This window comes from Paramormyrops kingsleyae, chromosome 20 (genome assembly GCF_048594095.1).
Source record: "Paramormyrops kingsleyae isolate MSU_618 chromosome 20, PKINGS_0.4, whole genome shotgun sequence".
Classification (NCBI taxonomy): domain Eukaryota; kingdom Metazoa; phylum Chordata; class Actinopteri; order Osteoglossiformes; family Mormyridae; genus Paramormyrops; species Paramormyrops kingsleyae.
In genome coordinates this window covers 19,701,763-19,719,200 of record NC_132816.1, presented here as the reverse complement: position 1 = coordinate 19,719,200, position 17,438 = coordinate 19,701,763, and the positions used below count along the sequence as shown (strand labels likewise).

The 17,438-nt window shown below is 47.1% G+C and overlaps 2 protein-coding genes across 6 annotated transcripts; both read right to left on the bottom strand.

Annotated features, from left to right (window-relative positions):
* Window positions 1-17: 17 nt before the first annotated feature.
* Window positions 18-10,135, bottom strand: LOC111848477 (uncharacterized). 5 transcript variants are annotated; one of them, XM_072703688.1, is made up of 10 exons: window positions 9,467-9,991; window positions 8,635-8,801; window positions 7,223-7,330; window positions 6,859-6,975; window positions 5,925-6,582; window positions 5,354-5,515; window positions 4,342-4,531; window positions 3,808-3,881; window positions 3,337-3,459; window positions 18-3,168 (listed from the first exon to the last, which is right to left on the bottom strand). In XM_072703688.1, exons 3-10 carry the CDS (start codon window positions 7,229-7,231, stop codon window positions 3,062-3,064), a joined length of 1,440 nt encoding a protein of 479 aa, XP_072559789.1. In that variant the 5' UTR covers window positions 7,232-7,330; window positions 8,635-8,801; window positions 9,467-9,991; the 3' UTR covers window positions 18-3,061. The 5 variants fall into 5 exon arrangements, with proteins under 5 accessions (XP_072559789.1, XP_072559790.1, XP_072559792.1 ...); XM_072703689.1 differs by having other exon boundaries at window positions 8,650-8,801; XM_072703691.1 differs by lacking the exons at window positions 8,635-8,801; window positions 9,467-9,991 and adding an exon at window positions 10,016-10,135.
* Window positions 10,136-12,626: 2,491 nt separating this feature from the next.
* atpv0e2 (ATPase H+ transporting V0 subunit e2) lies at window positions 12,627-15,414 on the bottom strand. Its single transcript, XM_023820366.2, has 4 exons — window positions 15,183-15,414; window positions 14,805-14,852; window positions 14,343-14,449; window positions 12,627-14,024 (listed from the first exon to the last, which is right to left on the bottom strand). Exons 1-3 carry the CDS (start codon window positions 15,284-15,286, stop codon window positions 14,356-14,358), a joined length of 246 nt encoding a protein of 81 aa, XP_023676134.1. The 5' UTR covers window positions 15,287-15,414; the 3' UTR covers window positions 12,627-14,024; window positions 14,343-14,355.
* Window positions 15,415-17,438: the final 2,024 nt, after the last annotated feature.

The window sequence follows — 17,438 nt, the reverse complement described above, 5'->3', positions numbered from 1 at the left end:
AATGATCAAAAGCAAAGCATTTAAAAAAATACTTTAATACAACAGCTGCTTATAAATAGTAAAATATACATTATACAGGTATACAGTACGCTCACAGAAAAACAAATTAGGGTTCTATTTGTACGGCACTTTTTTTTTGTTTTCGTGTTTTATGATTGCTACAGAGAAAAGGTGGGTAACATAAGTCTTACTGACTGCCTGTCAGACCAAAGCTTGAGCAAAGGGTACCTATGTTTGGATTATAGGAGACACAAAGTACAAAGACGCTGCGATAGGAGACGGCGGTGGACCATTAAACTTTCTGGAATGACAGGTCTCGGTCTGTCGGCGCTGCCAGACCCTCATTTAACCGCTCTGTTCTCCGTTGCGCAAGTTTTACTCCGCCGACGCACGGAGCTGGAATGGAATTAAGCCCGAATGAAATCGAAGCTGTTCAGCTGAGAGAAGGGTGAAAGAAAGGGAGGGGAAAGAGATTCCAGGAGCAGAGAAAGAAGAAATAGAGAAAGAAAGAAAGAAAGAACACCGCATAACACTGGAAGAAGCACATTGTCTGTGGATAGGCACTCAGCATGGATTCTCTTTTCGTTATTTTTGCTAGCTAGTGTTGATACACGCGCATCGCTCCGGGCGTGTCGTCTCGGAACCCAGTATGCGGGTCCGCAGCTCTGGATGCACGTAGGATTCGTAGTGTGCACGTGACGTTCACGGCGGGATAAACAATGGTGCATACCATAGCGAACGATGGCCCGTGTTTCACGTAGATATAAGGCGGAAGGCAGACTATATTACCGGTAGCTGTGCATAAAGGCAGGGGTCCACGGTACACAGGACAATGGGAGTACGAGTAGTGTTAACCACGTCCATCTGCATCTACGACCCGCCCGAATGTGACGAAGGTCACTCTCCATCACTGGATGGACGGACTCAAGTTCCTGCGATTTATGCATATTCAGATTTGGGCTCTGGAGGAACGCAGCAACTCATGTGCACAGTCTGAAAAGCAGTCTTGGTTTGTTTATATCCAGTCTGTGTCGGGCTGTTTATGCTCCCCATCACACATGACCCAAATCCCCAGTCTGGCATTAGGAACAGTTTACATCATGAACACGGCTATTATGCTGGCCCAAGAAACTGCACGCACAACCTTCAAGATTCACGCAGGATGACGTGGAGTACAATCGACCTTAAACACGTAGCCCTGACGCAAGTGTGCAAACCAATATCACCCATGGTTGGCGCAAATGAAGAATCAAACGTTGGGTTGTGCGTTACCCTGGTCCTTTTGCAAGAAGATTCCGACCTGCATCCCTTATGCCAGAAATCAGAGCTGGGTCCCGTGAGATGGGCGGCGCAGAGATAGTGTTATGCGACAGCGCCTCTCAGACTGGGCTAGCTTTAAGCAAACATACATGCTCAACTGATAATTGCCCTTGACCTCCATCGGACAGATGGGGAGGCGAATAAGAACAGCATTTAGGTTTTTTTTTTTTGACATACACATCATCCTGAAGAGGGTGGTTCTCTCTCTTCTGTCACCTAGACGTTGTCTTTGGTATGACAATATCTGCCATGAGTAGTCTCGACTCCACACTGAAGACACGCTTGGTCGGTCTTATTGCTTTAAAGTCTACTTGTTTTTGTTTGACGCTTATTTGCTCTCTCCCAGGGTTGGGCACATCGTAAATGTGAACGAAATATCCGTAGGGGAGCGGGCTTGCATGCGCCATCCGTCAGCCCGGCCACACCCCTCCTCCCAGAGCACGGTCGCGGTACGAAACGGCCACCAACACAGGCACCAGTTACCTGGCCCTGCCCGTCATGGCTTTTAACTCCAGGCACTTGCAGAAGGCATTATGAAAGCGCCAGGGCTCGGAGCGGAATCGGAACCGGACCCACTGTGTCCAGACAACAGGAGCGGCGCAGCAGAATTGATGCCAGGGTGCTGGGACTCGCCACGTATGCAGAGCCCCCTCCCCCTCCCCCTCCCCAAAAGTGACACCCCCGTGTGCTCTTCTCAGAACTAGTTAGTCTTTTTTCCTTTTTCCAAGGTCAGCTTGTCTACCTGTTGACATTTACTAACACATCCTCAACTATAAAGCTATCCTCACTCAACACAGAAACGTTGCCCTTGGTTACCAGCAGACATCACGACAGAAGGAGTCACGGTTACAGGCCGCCGCATGGGACCAAGACCAAACTGTTTTGCTGCGAACGAGTCAGAGACGGTGCCCTGAGACTCGCTGATTCGGTGAATAGTCCTGACGCCCTACCAGCTGTACAATCAAGTGTTTTTCATCTCCCTGGTCCAAACATCCGGCTGTCTTCATACAGCACACATTGAACTTATTCACATTTACACAAAAAAAAAAAACAACTCTCCAGTACTTGCAATCATAAATTCACATTAGATTGCGGAAGGCTTTACGAAAAAGGCATCGAGACGTATCCCTTTTGTACAAACCGGGTAAAGGTTGGAAATGAAAAGCTTGTAGCAGTAATCAGTTATTTCAGGATGTGTACACTTGACATAGTTCCTAAACGTGTTTACGTTTTTCAAAGTGCTTATTTATGCCCTCTGTTGTAAAGCACCAGATTCACAATTTTTTCGGTCGCAAGTACTCTGCCATGTACAGCCAACCCCCTCCAAAGGACCCCCCCCCCCACGCCGGCACCCAGCTTCCCTTCCACAGCCAACAACTACAATGAGCAGTGTGAAGTCTATTTTTAGGCACAATGGGATAAAAATATACCCAGGATAAAGGAGGGTGTGGGGGGGAGGGGGGTAACCTAGTGCTCTCACACACACGCACACACACACTCAGTTTCATTATAGTGTGTGCTCTCTTTCACGTTTACACACACACACACACGCACCACATGCACACACAGAACTGTAGCAGCTAGCTTGCGGTGAGCAGCTTGTGGAAAACGTTATATTACCGCTACTGAATCTTAGGGAAATCAAAAGCATAACTACATTCTGTTGGTCACAAACACACACACAGGAAAGTGGGAATGGAAGGGGGGGGTGGGGATGGCCGGGGGGGGGGGGGGGCGGGAGTCAGACAGACTGAGTCCCTGCCTGGGGTCTCTTGTCCACCTGCCCTCCGGCGCTGCACTCCAGAATCCTCTCCACAAACTCTCTGGTCCGACCGGCCACCAGGGGACCTGTGGGGATAAACACGGTGAGAGAACGCCGACCCTGGGAAAGCGTCCGAGCAGCTATGGCACGTTCCCAACGTGAACGTAAACATTTATGCATTAGGCTTCAGATAACCGACCGAGACAACCACTGATATGCACACAGCTGAAGGTATCTACGGGGGCCTTGCTCACCAGCAGACTCCTTCAGAATGTCCTCCAGCTTCTTCGTCATGCCCACGTCGCCGCACTCGTCGCTGCTCTCCACCCTCTGCCGTATCACCTCCTTGATCCTCAACAGCGCCCCCAACAGGTTGTCTACCCACAAAAAAAATAAATAAAAAATAGGTAGGTGGTGGATTAATGGGGTTCTCTTCACACCACAGGGACCTTCATACTGCACCCACGATATTAACTCCACCATCACCGCTAACGTCAGGTGAGTGCTGTTACTGTAGATGCCGCCTGAGGACAGATTTGGGCATTCCCCGTTGGCTGAAGGGATTAATCCTCCAGATGAACTAGGATCACAACAGGCCTCGGGGACAAGCGGCACGTCAAAGCTTTCACCGTATTAAATTTCTTATCCCTCAACCTGAACCGCCCCCCCCCCTTCCCCCAGGACACACTGAAAGCCACAGCTGACAGAGGTGTGGATCCACTCACTGTACTCCTGGTTCAGTCCCCATAGCTTGATCTTGTTGGCCTCGTGCTGGGCTTTCTTCTTTAGGCGGCAAGCCCTGCAAGGAGCCCAGAAAGAAACGATGGAGATCCACATTCACCCCACGTCCCACTGTCCTCAGATGAACTTCTACCCAATTATACAGGGCTCTGGGGAATCTCTGTGTGTCTGGTCTTCATCCCAGCTCTCAACATGGTACTGCGCTCTACACAAACCGTTTTCCAGAGATCGTTTCAACTGTCCTTTTCCACAGGAGGTCAGGGGATAAATTTTATAGTACTCCTACCCCCACGTTACCAGTCCCTTCTGGAAAGCATCACTCTATAAAGCAACGACTATAAATTTATTCTATTACTTAACTGGAGCGACTGTTTGGAGGACATCTTGAGTTTTAGATGTGAACCAGCTGCTGTCTAACGGATACCTCCAAGACCACTAGAGGCCAGTCCCAGACTGGTCACCCCGTCTGTCTCTCTCAGCATTTCGGTTTCGTCTCTTCTTTACGTCACAGCTCCTACCTGGAGGCTAGCTTGTTCTTCTCCTTGCGGGAGCGTGCTCGAGCCACCACGGGCAGATCATTGACGGGTCCCATGCCGTCTATGGCCACGTTCAGCTTCTGTAGCTGCTCGCCGATGCTGCACAGCTTCTGCGGGTTGGGGGTCAGGTCGCTGGCGTCCGTCTTACGGGCCTTGCGGCGCCCTTTCTTGCCTAAAGTGGCGGATGGGGATTTAGCCAGTTAATCTTTAAACTCTGCCATATAATTCATCAACCTGCAACTCACAGTCTACAAATATGGCTTCTAAGCGGTGAATTCCCAACCCAAAATCTTTGGGTTTCGACTGCAGTCACATGACTGAAGGCACATTTTTTTTTAAATAGAACCGTATCCAGTGAACAGGATCTCTTCGCTCTTTTTTCCCCCATGTTTAGCAGCCTGATTTGTGTGCCTTGCAGATGTGTGAATACAGATTTTTCAGATCCGCAGCCATAGGCATGGATACCCTTAACGCAGGGGTGCTGCTGGGCATTTTGGGCTCCAGGACAGCATCTCAGACTGGGCCTCCAACCCAGATCAATCCAATTATGCTGTCAGTCAGGGACCCTTGGAATCATCCTAACTGCCCCCATCCCCCCCCATGGCGCCCCTGCCTTAACGTGTTAATGACATTTCTGTGCCTCTCTATAAATAAATGTGTCAGGAAAACATCTCACTCAAGGCTGTGCAGAGTTTGAGTTCTGGTCGGGTTCTTTGGGTAAAATCTGGAGACGAAACTTTGGAACGGCAAATATTTAGATGTCTTTTTACATTCCCTTCATTCATATTTCAGGATGAAATAGAAGAATTATATTGTTTGCGCTCCCATCCTTGGTTAAAGTTCTGCTCTGAGAATCAATTTGCATTTTTGGCCACATAAACACAGCTCTGGCGTTACATACTTGACCGAGAACCAGAAGAAAATGCCGGCACCAGGCACCAGGCAGCACCAAACATTCCACCATGCGTGCAAAGGTCGTCCGAGGAAGCCTAACCGTTGCCGGACGTCCCGTCTCTCCGGTACAAGGTGCTGGGCAGGGTGCTGGAGCTCCAGGACAGCGGCCACCTCACCCCGACCCTCTTGCTCCCCAAGTCGCGCCCGTGGCTGTACTCCCAGAAGCACCTGCGCTTGGCCGGCCTCTCACCCGCGTGGCCGTCTGCAAACGTCAGAGCGCGGCCCGCGTGCGTCACGGCTCACTTTTTCCACAGTAACAGTCAGCGCACGTTTATCAGTGCACACGTGTGAACATCCGGCCCGGAGTTTCCATTACCCACATGCTGCTCTAATTGCTTTTAACGGGGAGGAAAACGGAGCCGGTGCTTCCACGTCCTGCGTAGCGAATTAAGACTGCGTGGAATATTCAAGAAGAACTCAGGGAAAGCTGAGCCAAGTATAAATTAGGAAAGAAAAAATCCCAGAGAACTGAGACTAAACTTATACACATGTATTTATATATTCATATATTTATCTATAAATAGTCTCCACTGAAAGCCTAAACAGAATTGGACTTGAATTCAAGGCTGAGGTGCCGTCAGACCACGGCGGGGAGACGACGCGGCTCTCACCACATTCCGTTCCAGAGGAGCTCTGGTCGCCAGGCTCTGCTGTTCGTTCCTCTTCCTCCTCTTCCTCCTCCCCTTCCTCATCCTCAGTGTCTGCCGTCTCGCTGTCAGAGCCCTGGCTGGATCCGGAGCCCTGATCGGCCTGCAGTGAGTAGTTGTGCTCCTCACTGCGGAGCTCCAGGGCACTGGGAGACAGTGAGGCCGCGGCCTCTGGCTGCTGAAACACTTCCACTGGAGTGGCTTCAGTAACCGCCTGGCCCTGGGCATCTTCCTCTTCCCCTTCTTCCTCTTCCTCCACTGCCTCTGCAGCTGTACCCTCTAGTGTCAAAGTACTCTCCTGCCTGTCAGATGCGGGCGACTTGGAGAGGCTGGGCTCTGGGGTTGGATCAGGCTCATCCCGGACCCGAGTGCCCAACCCGGACCCCGCCTGCTTCTCCATGGATTCCTCCCTACTGCCCCACTTGCCGATCAGCATCACCTCCGAGCTTGCCAGCTCCCCCTCCAGGCTGCCTTTGGTGTAGCGCGTGATATCATCCAGCGCAGAAATGTCCCAGCGTTCGTGGTGCAGGTCTTCACCGAAGCCGTCGTCCACCAGGTCGCTCAGCAGCTCGAAGGCTCGTTTGCGGGGTGCTGCCGGGGACCCCAGCATCAGGACCACATTCTGCGAGGCAATGAGTCGTTACCATAGACAATTCAACAAAAACAATCCTACAATTATAAAAAGCCGTAACCCTTTCTTACATTATCTAACTGACGAAGGTCTATCCTTTACACTTTTAGGCACTTTTAAATTCCGCAGATGTCCTTGACCACCACACAACTGGTCAGGGCTGTGTAAAGCGATCTTTAACTTGATCCAAGTTTTACTCACCTCTATCTCTTACACTTTAACTTATGGGTTATTCACGCACAGATCAGCAGGTGGCTCCGCTCTCACCTGGTCGCAGTCGGTCCTGCCCCCCAGCGGAGACCCCGCTAAGGGGTACGGCGTGAGGAGGCACCGGTGGTTCCCATATGCCTCGCCAAATATCGGTTCCATCCCGTTCATGCCCGGCTGCAGACACAGGAAGGCAGAAACGGCCTTAATCCCCCCCTTGCCGGAATCATTCCTCAAATAGCTACCGCTCTCGAAATAACTGCTTACTGTTCAAACTAGTCAATCACAGTTGGGCACAAAGATGGGGAAACAATGTTTCCTGTCAGTGTTCGGTTATACAGTACCTGGTTATAAACACAATGCCGTTCATGTCTACCATGGCAAATAAGAATGTAGACAGGCAGGAAGGGGCAGAGGAACCAACCTGAGGCATGCCCAACGCTTTGCTGGATGGAGGTTGTCACACCTTCAGCGGTCACGGGACGCCTCTTCCAAGCGAGACCACCAGCAGACCATTCAGGGCTCACACCACCTGTCACATGACAAGCCGCTAATTGCCGCTGCTTGATTACAACTATCAACTACATATAACTATGTTTGGCTGTATCCTCAATGTATTTCCACCACGCCATGCAGAATGAGGGGTTGCAGGTGTGGCTACTTCAACAAACACCCTGGCATCAGAAGAGCAGGGTGAAAGATGCTGAACCCATAAGCCAAAACGTTAGCAAGCAGTGCACCTTTGTCTGAAACCCCATAATTACATAAAAGGCTGACATATTGGGCCCACAGCTGTAAGTGGAACCAGGAGAGACATTCATTTTCAGAGGGGGTATTTCCACAAGAGCAAAAAAATTTGGCACCTCGCTGGAAGATCACCGGGGTTCGTTCTCGAGCGATTTGTTAACAACACCGAACGGCAATTCAGCCAGCACCCCATTCACGGGGCCCCTATGATTAAATACACACGGTGAGAATCTCATCTTGACTAACAGCCAGGGATTTACAAATGCATTTACCTCCATTAGCAAAAACACACAGACACATACACAAACGGCACTCGATTTCACGTGTGTGGCCTTCCTTTTATCAGCACGCGTGGAAAAAAAGGTTACAGATACTCAATATCTGCTTTAATTTGGCAAAATACGCAAAAACAGCAGCACAGTGAATTCAGGCTGGCCGCGGATCCTCGGCTCGCAATTTCAGTACCGTGAGGTCTAGGTGGACCGTTCAGCTGACATCCCCAGAGAGCTGCGGGGGAGGCTGCAAATTAAATTTCGGGATTCAAGAGGCAGTTTTGATAAACAGCAAAAAAAAAATTAAAATTAAAAAAAAAAAAAAAAAAACTGGAGTTAAGAGAAAGCGCCTTTCCGAGCAACAAAACGACATTCCTGGTTATAGCCGGCAATGTGACCCACGTCGGATTAAACTCGGGAGGGAAAAAAAGACAAATGGCACAGAAATTTCTTTATTGTCCACGACACCCGGGATAGAACCGATGGACCTGGAGCCGGACATGGCAGAGTTGTCAAATATAAAACAAGCCGTGCTGTCGGCTGAAGTCCGTGCTCATGGACGGCGTTTCTTTTTTGGTAAAAAATCCACCTAGACAGCGTCCGCTCCCCGGCACTGTCTAAATCGCGACAACAACAAAAAAGACATTTAATGCTCCTTTTGTTCTCTCTTTCCGAAGCACAAGAAAGAAATATGCATATATTGTTGTCCCCAACATCTCCCCCCGAAGTCCTGCCACAAAGTATTTCTCAAGGAAAACGTGAGATTTAAGGCAGAGTCGAATTATGGGGTTGATTTTTTGCTGGCCGGTGCCCTTACCTCATGGCAGCTTACCCATTCTGCTAGCCATCGAAGGCGGCCGATCATTCGCGAGGGGAGCTGCCCGAAAGGTGCGCAGATGTGTCCCACCTGACACTCGGACCCAAGCCTCTGAGCCCACTACTCCATCTACCGCACGACAGGCTGTCAAAGTTTCTGTTTATCCACTGTAAAAAAAGAAAAAGCCGCCGGGATACGATCGCGGATTTTTACCTTGTCTTCCAACTTGCGATATGTTTCATAATCGTCCGCAGAATTATAAACAAGTCGGGGAACCTCCGGTGCCCTCATCAATGATCCAGTCTGTCCCTATTACACTTCAAAGCAACACACCGGCAACAAATTATGCCGCGTATGTTACGTTACAAAATAAAATTTCGGCTGCAGCTGGAAGCACCGTCGGATGTCAATAATTTAGTGTCCATTCTTTCCCAAAGCCAGAATAACGGGTGGCGGTGAGGGCAAGTTAAATTAAAGAAAACGCAGACGACCTTCGGCCTTATTTCCAATGTGGTTGGCAAAATAAAAAAGGAGAGGACAGGCTAAGAAGGAAGTTACCCCTTTTCTTTCCCCCTTCTCGTCCTTTTCCACCTGTATGTGCGATCCGGCCAGATCTGGCAGTGACAGTTTTTACGCCGAAAGTTAAACAAACGAGTCGGAGAAATCGCACGCTTTCGGCTGAGCCGCCTTCCCCAAATTGCGATCGGTCCCCGACACTGTCTGCTACACACTCGCAAGAGCGATCAAAACTAATATTCGGCCGAAAAACAAGAAAAGAAAAAGCTCATGACGGCTGGCAACTTCTGTAAATTAAATAAGTAAGCTTAGCTACCTTATTCGGTGTCGTCGTGCTCCCCTTGAAAGAATTCTTCGGGCAAGTAAAGGGATACACAAATAGAAAATGTCTGCCTTGGCATCCAAATATGAATAATTGGGCAAAACCGAATACAATAAGGGTACGTTACAGATTACCAACACACAGCAAACAAATTATTTATCCCATATAAAGGAAGTTAGTTTTAAACAGCTGGTATTGAGCTGGTCCATAATTTATAAAAGGGAAATTAAAAATAAATATTAATTAAATAAATATCGGAACGCATGGCGTATCAGGGGATAAACCTGTCTGCAACGATAATACTTAAAATACAACGTGCACCATGCTTTCAGAGGGATACCATTTTGTGTTTTCTACTTGTAATCATCCTTAAGAAATGCACAGGAAAGTAGCTAACCCCCTTACGACAGACATGGTGTCGCCCGCATGACTCAGAATTAAAAGAAAAATTCTTTCTTGTTCGGCGAAATGGTAATATATTCAGTTACGGTGAGTTTACATGTTACTTTTTTTTGTTGAAAGCTATTATTATTAATTTTTTACCGATTCAGAAAGCCAATGTATCACGCCGGGGAAAAGTCCGTATGTAAAATGGAAACTGTGTCAGCTGTAAACAGCACTGTGTTGGTGAAAAAGGGCAAATGAGTTCACGGCACTTGAAAACGGATATGGCTGAGAACGAGAAAATCCAACGTCAGTGGAAGGGTTCACGTGACCCGTCCCCCTACCCCGCCGGGGTCACCGTGGAGGATCTGGGGGCTTTTTTCGCCCGGTCCTGGGAGCAGCTGGCGAAGCGTGTCCCCCGCCCGCAGCCAGATGGGGCCACTTACGAAACCAGCCGCGGCCGGCGACGTCGCGCTGAAATCGGCACCAAACGTTACCTAAGAAAACCCCACAAATGGCTGGCGGCGTGTGCGTTTTTCTTCTTCTTCTTCCTATATTATTATTACTATTATTATTATGCATAAGAATAATGATAGTTATAATAATTTTAGAAACGCCCCCTCACACATTACCCCCCCTCGCCGTCACCACCCCCTCAATGATGCCCAAAGCACATGGAAACAAATGTGTGAGGATGTGTAAATGACATCAAACGGAACCACACGAATCTCCGCCGACCATCTCAGCCACGTGAGTTACTACTGCTGCAACACCGTAGCCTCGATTCAAGATTTTACTTAATGATTTGATAATATCCTTATTTTATGTTTTGTACATTACAAAAAATATTTCTATGTTTATACGTGCATAATTCATATTTATATGTGAATAAACAGACATCTCCAACATGTTATTTCATATATTTTTTGCGTTAATCATAAACGTATTAATTGTAACATATGTTTAAATTATTAGATTTGCCAAGATTAATTAATTACAGATTCAAATCTCGTGTGTTCCTTTTCCCACTTCACATACATCAAACTGATGACTCAAATAATGAGGGGCATTTGGGAAGCTGTGTAGACCAGTGTTTCTCAGCCCAGTTCTCAGGGACCCTCCGACTGTCCACATTTTTGCTCCCTCCCAGCTAGTCCACATTTTTGCTCCCTCCCAGCTAGTTCACATTTTTGTTCTACCGGGAGCTGGGAAGGAGCAAAAAAAAAAGAAAAAAGGACTATCTGGGGTCCCCGAGGGCTGGATTGAGAAACACTAGTACAGACCATTTCTTTTCTCTTGCCATGTGCACACAATGTATCATTGTTCATACAAACACACAGAAGACACCAGTGACCCTCCAATACCAGCTGGCCAATGATCCTGGCCATTGACTGTTCCTCAATAAAAACAACTCCTTACAAAATCGCAAAGACTTTTAGTGTTGGGCGTAGAACGTCGAATATAAGAGCTAAAAACAATCATTCTTTTTAAGGCGAGGAGGAATGTCAGGTGGAGGACACATGCCATACATCCGGCTGACACCGAATCTGATATAACACCTCTTACATAATGACCTAGATAGGCCTGGATGCATTCCATACTCATAAGTTCAGCTGCAGTTGTCTTTGCAGCAAAGCTAGTTTATGCTCACTAGATCCTGCACGTAAAAAAGCCAGTTCCAGAATGATATGCAGTATAGATACGCTGACAGAGACAGACACACAGCCATTATCCTTCATAAGGACAGCAGATGCCTGGGCGTCTTCATTTTCGTGTTAGAAACATCCAAAGTTTACATTTGCATAAAATGTTTTAACTTGAAAGGTTAAAACATCGCTGGGTCTCAAAAGCACACAGAGTCTCCGCGGCCCTGTCCACACTCACACGCAGAGCTGTAACGATAGCCGCCTCGGGGGAAAAGGCTATTCTCCTGCCCTTTTTTTATTTCCTACTGAAGACTGGCAAATTGTAAAGTCCAGGCACACTTTGATCTGGGTTTTAAGTTACCTTTCAGGCCCCTGCTAAAACAGAGATGGACCCACCTTGTCGTCATCCATTTGTGGCCCATCGCTGCCGTCCATGCAGGCTTGGACTCTCTGCGAATCTAGGGAGGTTCTTATTAACACAGATGGCATTTAATTTTAATGTTCCATTTCACCAGCTTTTTTTTTCGCTCTTAGGTCACTTGCATACCACTCAATCACACAGGGTCCCTCGCTCTTGTTTACAAATACTGGGCTTATCTTTCAATGACATAACCTCCCACTCTCACACACAGCAGAAAAGCAGAGAGAGAAAGTGGCACACATTCTGCTAACTGGGTCCCAGCGCGTTACGAGGCAAAGCCACTTGCCAGGAGGCGCATTTGGATACGAGGTGTTAGAATGACAGAGCCGTGCGCTAAGCTAACAGGCCTTTGATAACGCGAGCTCAATGCTCACTTTCAGCAGTGCGGGGCGATTACGTGATTATATAGGCTCGCTAACAAATAAAGGAGTATATAGAAATGAATTCAGGCCTAAAAAGATTATCCCTGACTTTTAATGTTAAATGTCAAACAAAATGTGCAATTTGTAACAGAACTAATATAGTTTGACATCGCATGTGAAGTCGCAGAGGGTGAAAGTCTTCACAACCCACTGCCGTGCCTCAGCGTCTGGTGTGATGATGCCACACTTCCTGTAGTGCGAAACGCGTTGTTCCGCAGCGCAAAAGGCACGGCGAAAGGAAGGAGAGGCGAGACACACAGAATGACATCTGAGCCTGGAGCTTTCTACGCGTCCCGAGCTTTATTCAATGGTTTCAGAAGGACAGGGAAATGACGGAAACATCTAGTTATCGAGCATGCACGTCGGCCCCTAAAGCCACCGCCCGTGCTCCGTTATACACGTGCCAAAATTTCTCCATGTCAGGGGAAGGTACACGGTGAACACAGCCGGCACTGTAAGCCATAAGATGGGACACAGGTGACAAGTGCCTTAGACTGTGAACAGTAAAGGTTCAAGTCTTGGGAGAGGAACTGCTGATGTACCTTTGGTGAAATAGCCTGAACGCTGAAAGTACATGCAGTTCTGGACAAAGGCATTAAATAAAAAAACATAAAGAAATAGCAATCACTGATCATTTTAGCCCATAAGCACTGATGACATCACTGCGTTTACAGTTCAATAAAGCAACTAGCCAGTCTCTCTCTCTCTCTCTCTCTCTCTCTCAGACACACACACACACACTCTAGTCAGTATACTACTGTATATGCCTCTAGCCCTAGTAATAGCATGCAAACAAAGATGGAAAGCGTCTCTGGTGGTTAGCCTTTCCAGCAACACTGTAGTCAAACACGCTAAACACTGTTTACAACGACGTGTTTGGATGACAGTAAGGACTGCGCAGCTTTAAGTGACTGTTGGGTTCACCATGGAAACGGGTTTTGGTTAAGTACCCTTCAGGGAAATGGGAGATAAGCGTCTTGCAGTGGAAACACAGAGATGGCTTTGTGAAGTAGGCCTTATTGTCCTCTTATAGATTCTATGACCGGCACTGAATCCTCTTGACTGCGCACACGACTGACACAAACAGATCACAGTATAGCTTTCACGTCCACAACATTGCTATCCGATATACATTAGAGAACACAAATAAATAAATAAATAAATCAAATCACCAAAAAAAAAAAAAAAAACTTCTACAGTCAACCCACACACTGCACACACAAGGGAAAAGCACGTGACTCAACTGCGTATGAATGGGATTAGACGTCTCACATAAACAACTTCAGCACTTTCAGTTTTGAGATAATATTTACAGTCCTCCATGGGCAACCCTTTCCATTCCAGCTGTAGGTTAATATTCCAGTAATGTTGTCGTATGAAAATTGCAGTGATTAACAAGAACTTGGCGACAGTGTCTGCCTATAAATGATGCATTAGACAGTGTTTACTCAAGCTGTCTAAGTCGACACCTCTATTTTTCAGTGCAGGAAAATGCCATAATTTTCAATATCATGAAAAAGACAGGGTCACTGCCCTCGTGCGCATTGTAAACAGGAAGTGTTGTGCCTCATGTATTCTTACTGGGCGTTTTTTGATAAGGGACTGTGGGAAGGAGACTGGAGTTCAGACATCGTCCTGGGAAGAGCAATGGAAAGGGATGGCCTCAGGCTGGAATTAGACTACAAGAAAATGGAGAGAAGGAGGGGAGGGTTAATTACCATGTTTGTTATGTGTATTGATGCAGATAAGAGTGCTTAACTTGTGACAGTAACTCTTCAAAGAAAAGTTAAGATTCTTAAGATGTGCATGAACCTTCAGTGAACGTTCCACTGTAGTGTAATCACTGGAACCTGTGGGCAGTCTGTTTGCTTTGAATACATACAGTACGTAGAACATGGCTTTTGGGGCAGGGTTGCTGTATGCCAGTGGTATTATCACTGCGAGAGTCTGTATAAACATGCAGTGGGAAAGCAAAGTTAGCTGAGCTACGGATTTACCATGATGAGACTTTCACTCCCAGTAATACCGCAGATACCAGATGGTTTCATTCTTCAGCTGAGGTCCAAACAGGGGGTTAGTCTGGGCCAGAATTGCTACCAACCAGCTGTAAAAGTAAGAGAAACATTTTTCTCCATAATGTTAAACTCAGCTGGATTCATTGAAGCATTAATAAATTTTGCCATTTACCCTATAGATTGCACTGAAAATGGAAAAACACACATAGTTTATATATGACAGCTTATAAATATGTAAGGCAACAAAACGCGTGGGTTTTATCTGCGCTATACTTTAACACCTTCTCATTTTGTCACCCAAGGGCTTCCCAGGACGGGCTCTGCGGGTGTCCCCCGGCTCTCTAAACCACACATCGGCTTATTTTACTGACAAAGACCCGCTTCCCCATATGAGCAGGTAACCGAGCACCGACGTACCGGTATGTGACAGTAGGAAATACTCACAACAAGTAGCAACAGACGGCTGTCAATATCAACATCGTGATGACAACTCTGAAAAAAGAGATGAGGGCGGGGATGCGGGACAGAGTTTAGCTAAAAACATATAAACATATAAAGCGATATTTTTATGCAGCGTATGGTGCATTTAGCCAGCATGGGGCCGAGCAGCTCCGGATGCTGGGAGGCATTTTGAGAGCCGAACTGGGCCTTCGGGACACCGCGTTCCGTTATTAATATCCTGTTAGACAGACAGCATGCACGCTCTTCCGGTTCGACCTTATCCACCGATGCAATTTTGATATTTTCCAAACAGACTGTCATATTAAAATATAAATGAAATGACTGCGTTACATCGGGGTTGCATAAGAAACAGATGCTTACCCTCGGTTAGGTCCCTTGGGCACGAAAAAGGGAGCGACGATACCCACTAGACCCCACAACGTCGTGAAACAGACCATCGGCAACGCCAGGGAGTGATAAACCATGGCTGCGGCCCGGAGAGAACCGGCAAAGCGGGCGGACAGTGACAGCGGACGGTAACGGGAGTAAACCGAGGAAATGTCCGTCCTCTTCCCACAGAAACCCGGCTACCGTTACGTCACCGCCCACGAACCAAACCAGCGACTCTATTGGATGAAGGCTCTGAGATTCGTTGAAGCAATTGGCCGATAGTCGCCGTCAACCAGGGCGCTTGGGACGGAGAAGATCCGCGATTGGTTTGGATAGAAAACGATGCCGCGTTGCGCTCCATAAAACGGAGGAAATGAAGTCACGTACCGATTTGTGTTAGGTAGAGGGGTTTATTTTGATGCATATTGGTACGGCACTGATGTGCATTTAATCCCACTGCGGCCATTAACTTAACGTCCTAATAGGTAGAAATAGTAGTGTGTCTTTTGCAAAATGTATTCATACACTTATTGGCTACTTTATTAGCCACCTCTACGTAGCAAGTGGTAGGATCTCCTTTTTGTCTCCAGAAACACCTCAAGGGCTGAGGAGTTGTGTCTTTGGAGATGCCTTTCTGCACGCCACCTTTGTACTGAGCTGTTTGCGTTTGTGGTTCTCCTTATAGCCTGATAGCTTTAACAAATCTGGCCATCCTGTACCTGACCTGTGTCGTTAACAATGTGTTTTCTGATTATTACACTATTCTCTGTAAACCATAGACGCTTTGTGAAATTCCCAGGAGGACTGCTGTTTCTGAGCAGCTGGGGTCACCACATCTGGCACCAACAATAATATCCATGCATCCACTTTCTGAAACCGCTTATCCTATTTAGGGTCATGGGGGGTCTGGAGCCTATCCCGAAGGCTACGGGCACAAGGTGGGGAGCAACCCAGGGTGGGGCGCCAACCCATCACAGCCAACAATAAAAACTATCTTTAAAATTGCTTATATCAAGTGTCCTTGTAATTCTAATGCTTAGTCACGCAGTAACTGAACCTCATGGTTCTGCATGCTGCAAATATTCAGTTGCAGTCACATATCCAATTGGAGGAGCAGACTGTCTGCATCAACTGCACTTAGGGCACATTCAGTGATCTTTACTTTCTTCTTGGGAGACACATGTGAAGTACAGTTCATGGGTCTACTCCAGGGGTGGGCAATCTTATCCACAAAGGGCCGGTGTGTATGCAGGTGTTTGGGATAACCTTTAGGTCAGCTGTTCAAACCCAGGTGTGAGGACTCTTCAGCCAATCAGTCCTCTAATTAGTAATCTAGTTAGGGAGTTGCAGCGAAAACTTGCATACACACCGGCCCTTTGCGGATAAGATTGCCTGCCCCTAGTCTAGTCTATGTGGTTTTTCACTCTGTCATGTTAATGTGGTACCTTTTAGGTTTTTAATAGTATTATTTATTCTTTATGAATTGCTGGCTTGTTAAGAAGTTATGTTACTAAAAGTATTCTCTTTGGCTGGTGTATGGATCTCTTTTCCCTTGATGGATGGATTTAATTATCAGAATTATCGTTATCTCTTTATTTGTACAGGCATGTACAAGGATCTTGTTCTGGTGTGTGGTCATACATTTTGCATATGTTAATACACATGTTGCACATTAAGTCACACAACATAAATCAAAACGCACAGACAGGTATGTGAGCAGCCTTGGGTTGCTACACAGTACACAGTTATAATATTCTTAAAAATTCGATTTCACTCATATTATTTCCCTGTTTTCCTTCTGGCGGCGTCTGGCTCTGTGGGTTTGGATGCTGTGCCAGTGACTGGAAGGTTGTTGGTTCAAATTCTGTGACTGGCAGAGTGGTTTCACCATTGAGCAAGGCTCCTCACCCCAATTGCTCCCGGGACTGGCTGACTCGCTTCTCAGTTGTATGTTACTTTAGATAAAAACAACCTCCAAAATATATAATGTACTAGGGTATCAAAATTGTGTCAGCTGAACACATCACATCTAATAACTTTTAGTGACAGCTGTCATATGCCATGAAAATCCTTTAGTTATTGAGTAGCGACTGATTAAAAAGTCCCATTTCCACTCTAGCATCATAGCCCCTGAAATGACACATGTCCACATGTTGGTGTTCGACGGCAGAGTTGGAGAGATAAATTAGTCTGCGCAGGAATGCGACACAGTATCTGCAGTGTTTGAGACGGGAAACTCACGGCAGC

What these genes read in the sequence shown, in the direction of transcription:
- atpv0e2 (XM_023820366.2), bottom strand. Translation starts at nt 15,286, where the DNA reads ATGGTTTATCACTCCCTGGCGTTGCCGATGGTCTGTTTCACGACGTTG. An exon ending in CCCAAGGGACCTAACCGAGG is followed by an intron (nt 14,853 to 15,182) that starts GTAAGCATCTGT and finishes CTCTTTTTTCAG; the next exon opens with AGTTGTCATCACGATGTTGA. An exon ending in GCCGTCTGTTGCTACTTGTT is followed by an intron (nt 14,450 to 14,804) that starts GTGAGTATTTCC and finishes TTACTTTTACAG; the next exon opens with CTGGTTGGTAGCAATTCTGG.
- LOC111848477 (XM_072703691.1), bottom strand. An exon ending in GCAGGACCGACTGCGACCAG is followed by an intron (nt 6,583 to 6,858) that starts GTGAGAGCGGAG and finishes ATTGCCTCGCAG; the next exon opens with AATGTGGTCCTGATGCTGGG. An exon ending in GGGACTGAACCAGGAGTACA is followed by an intron (nt 3,460 to 3,807) that starts GTGAGTGGATCC and finishes TTTTGTGGGTAG; the next exon opens with ACAACCTGTTGGGGGCGCTG.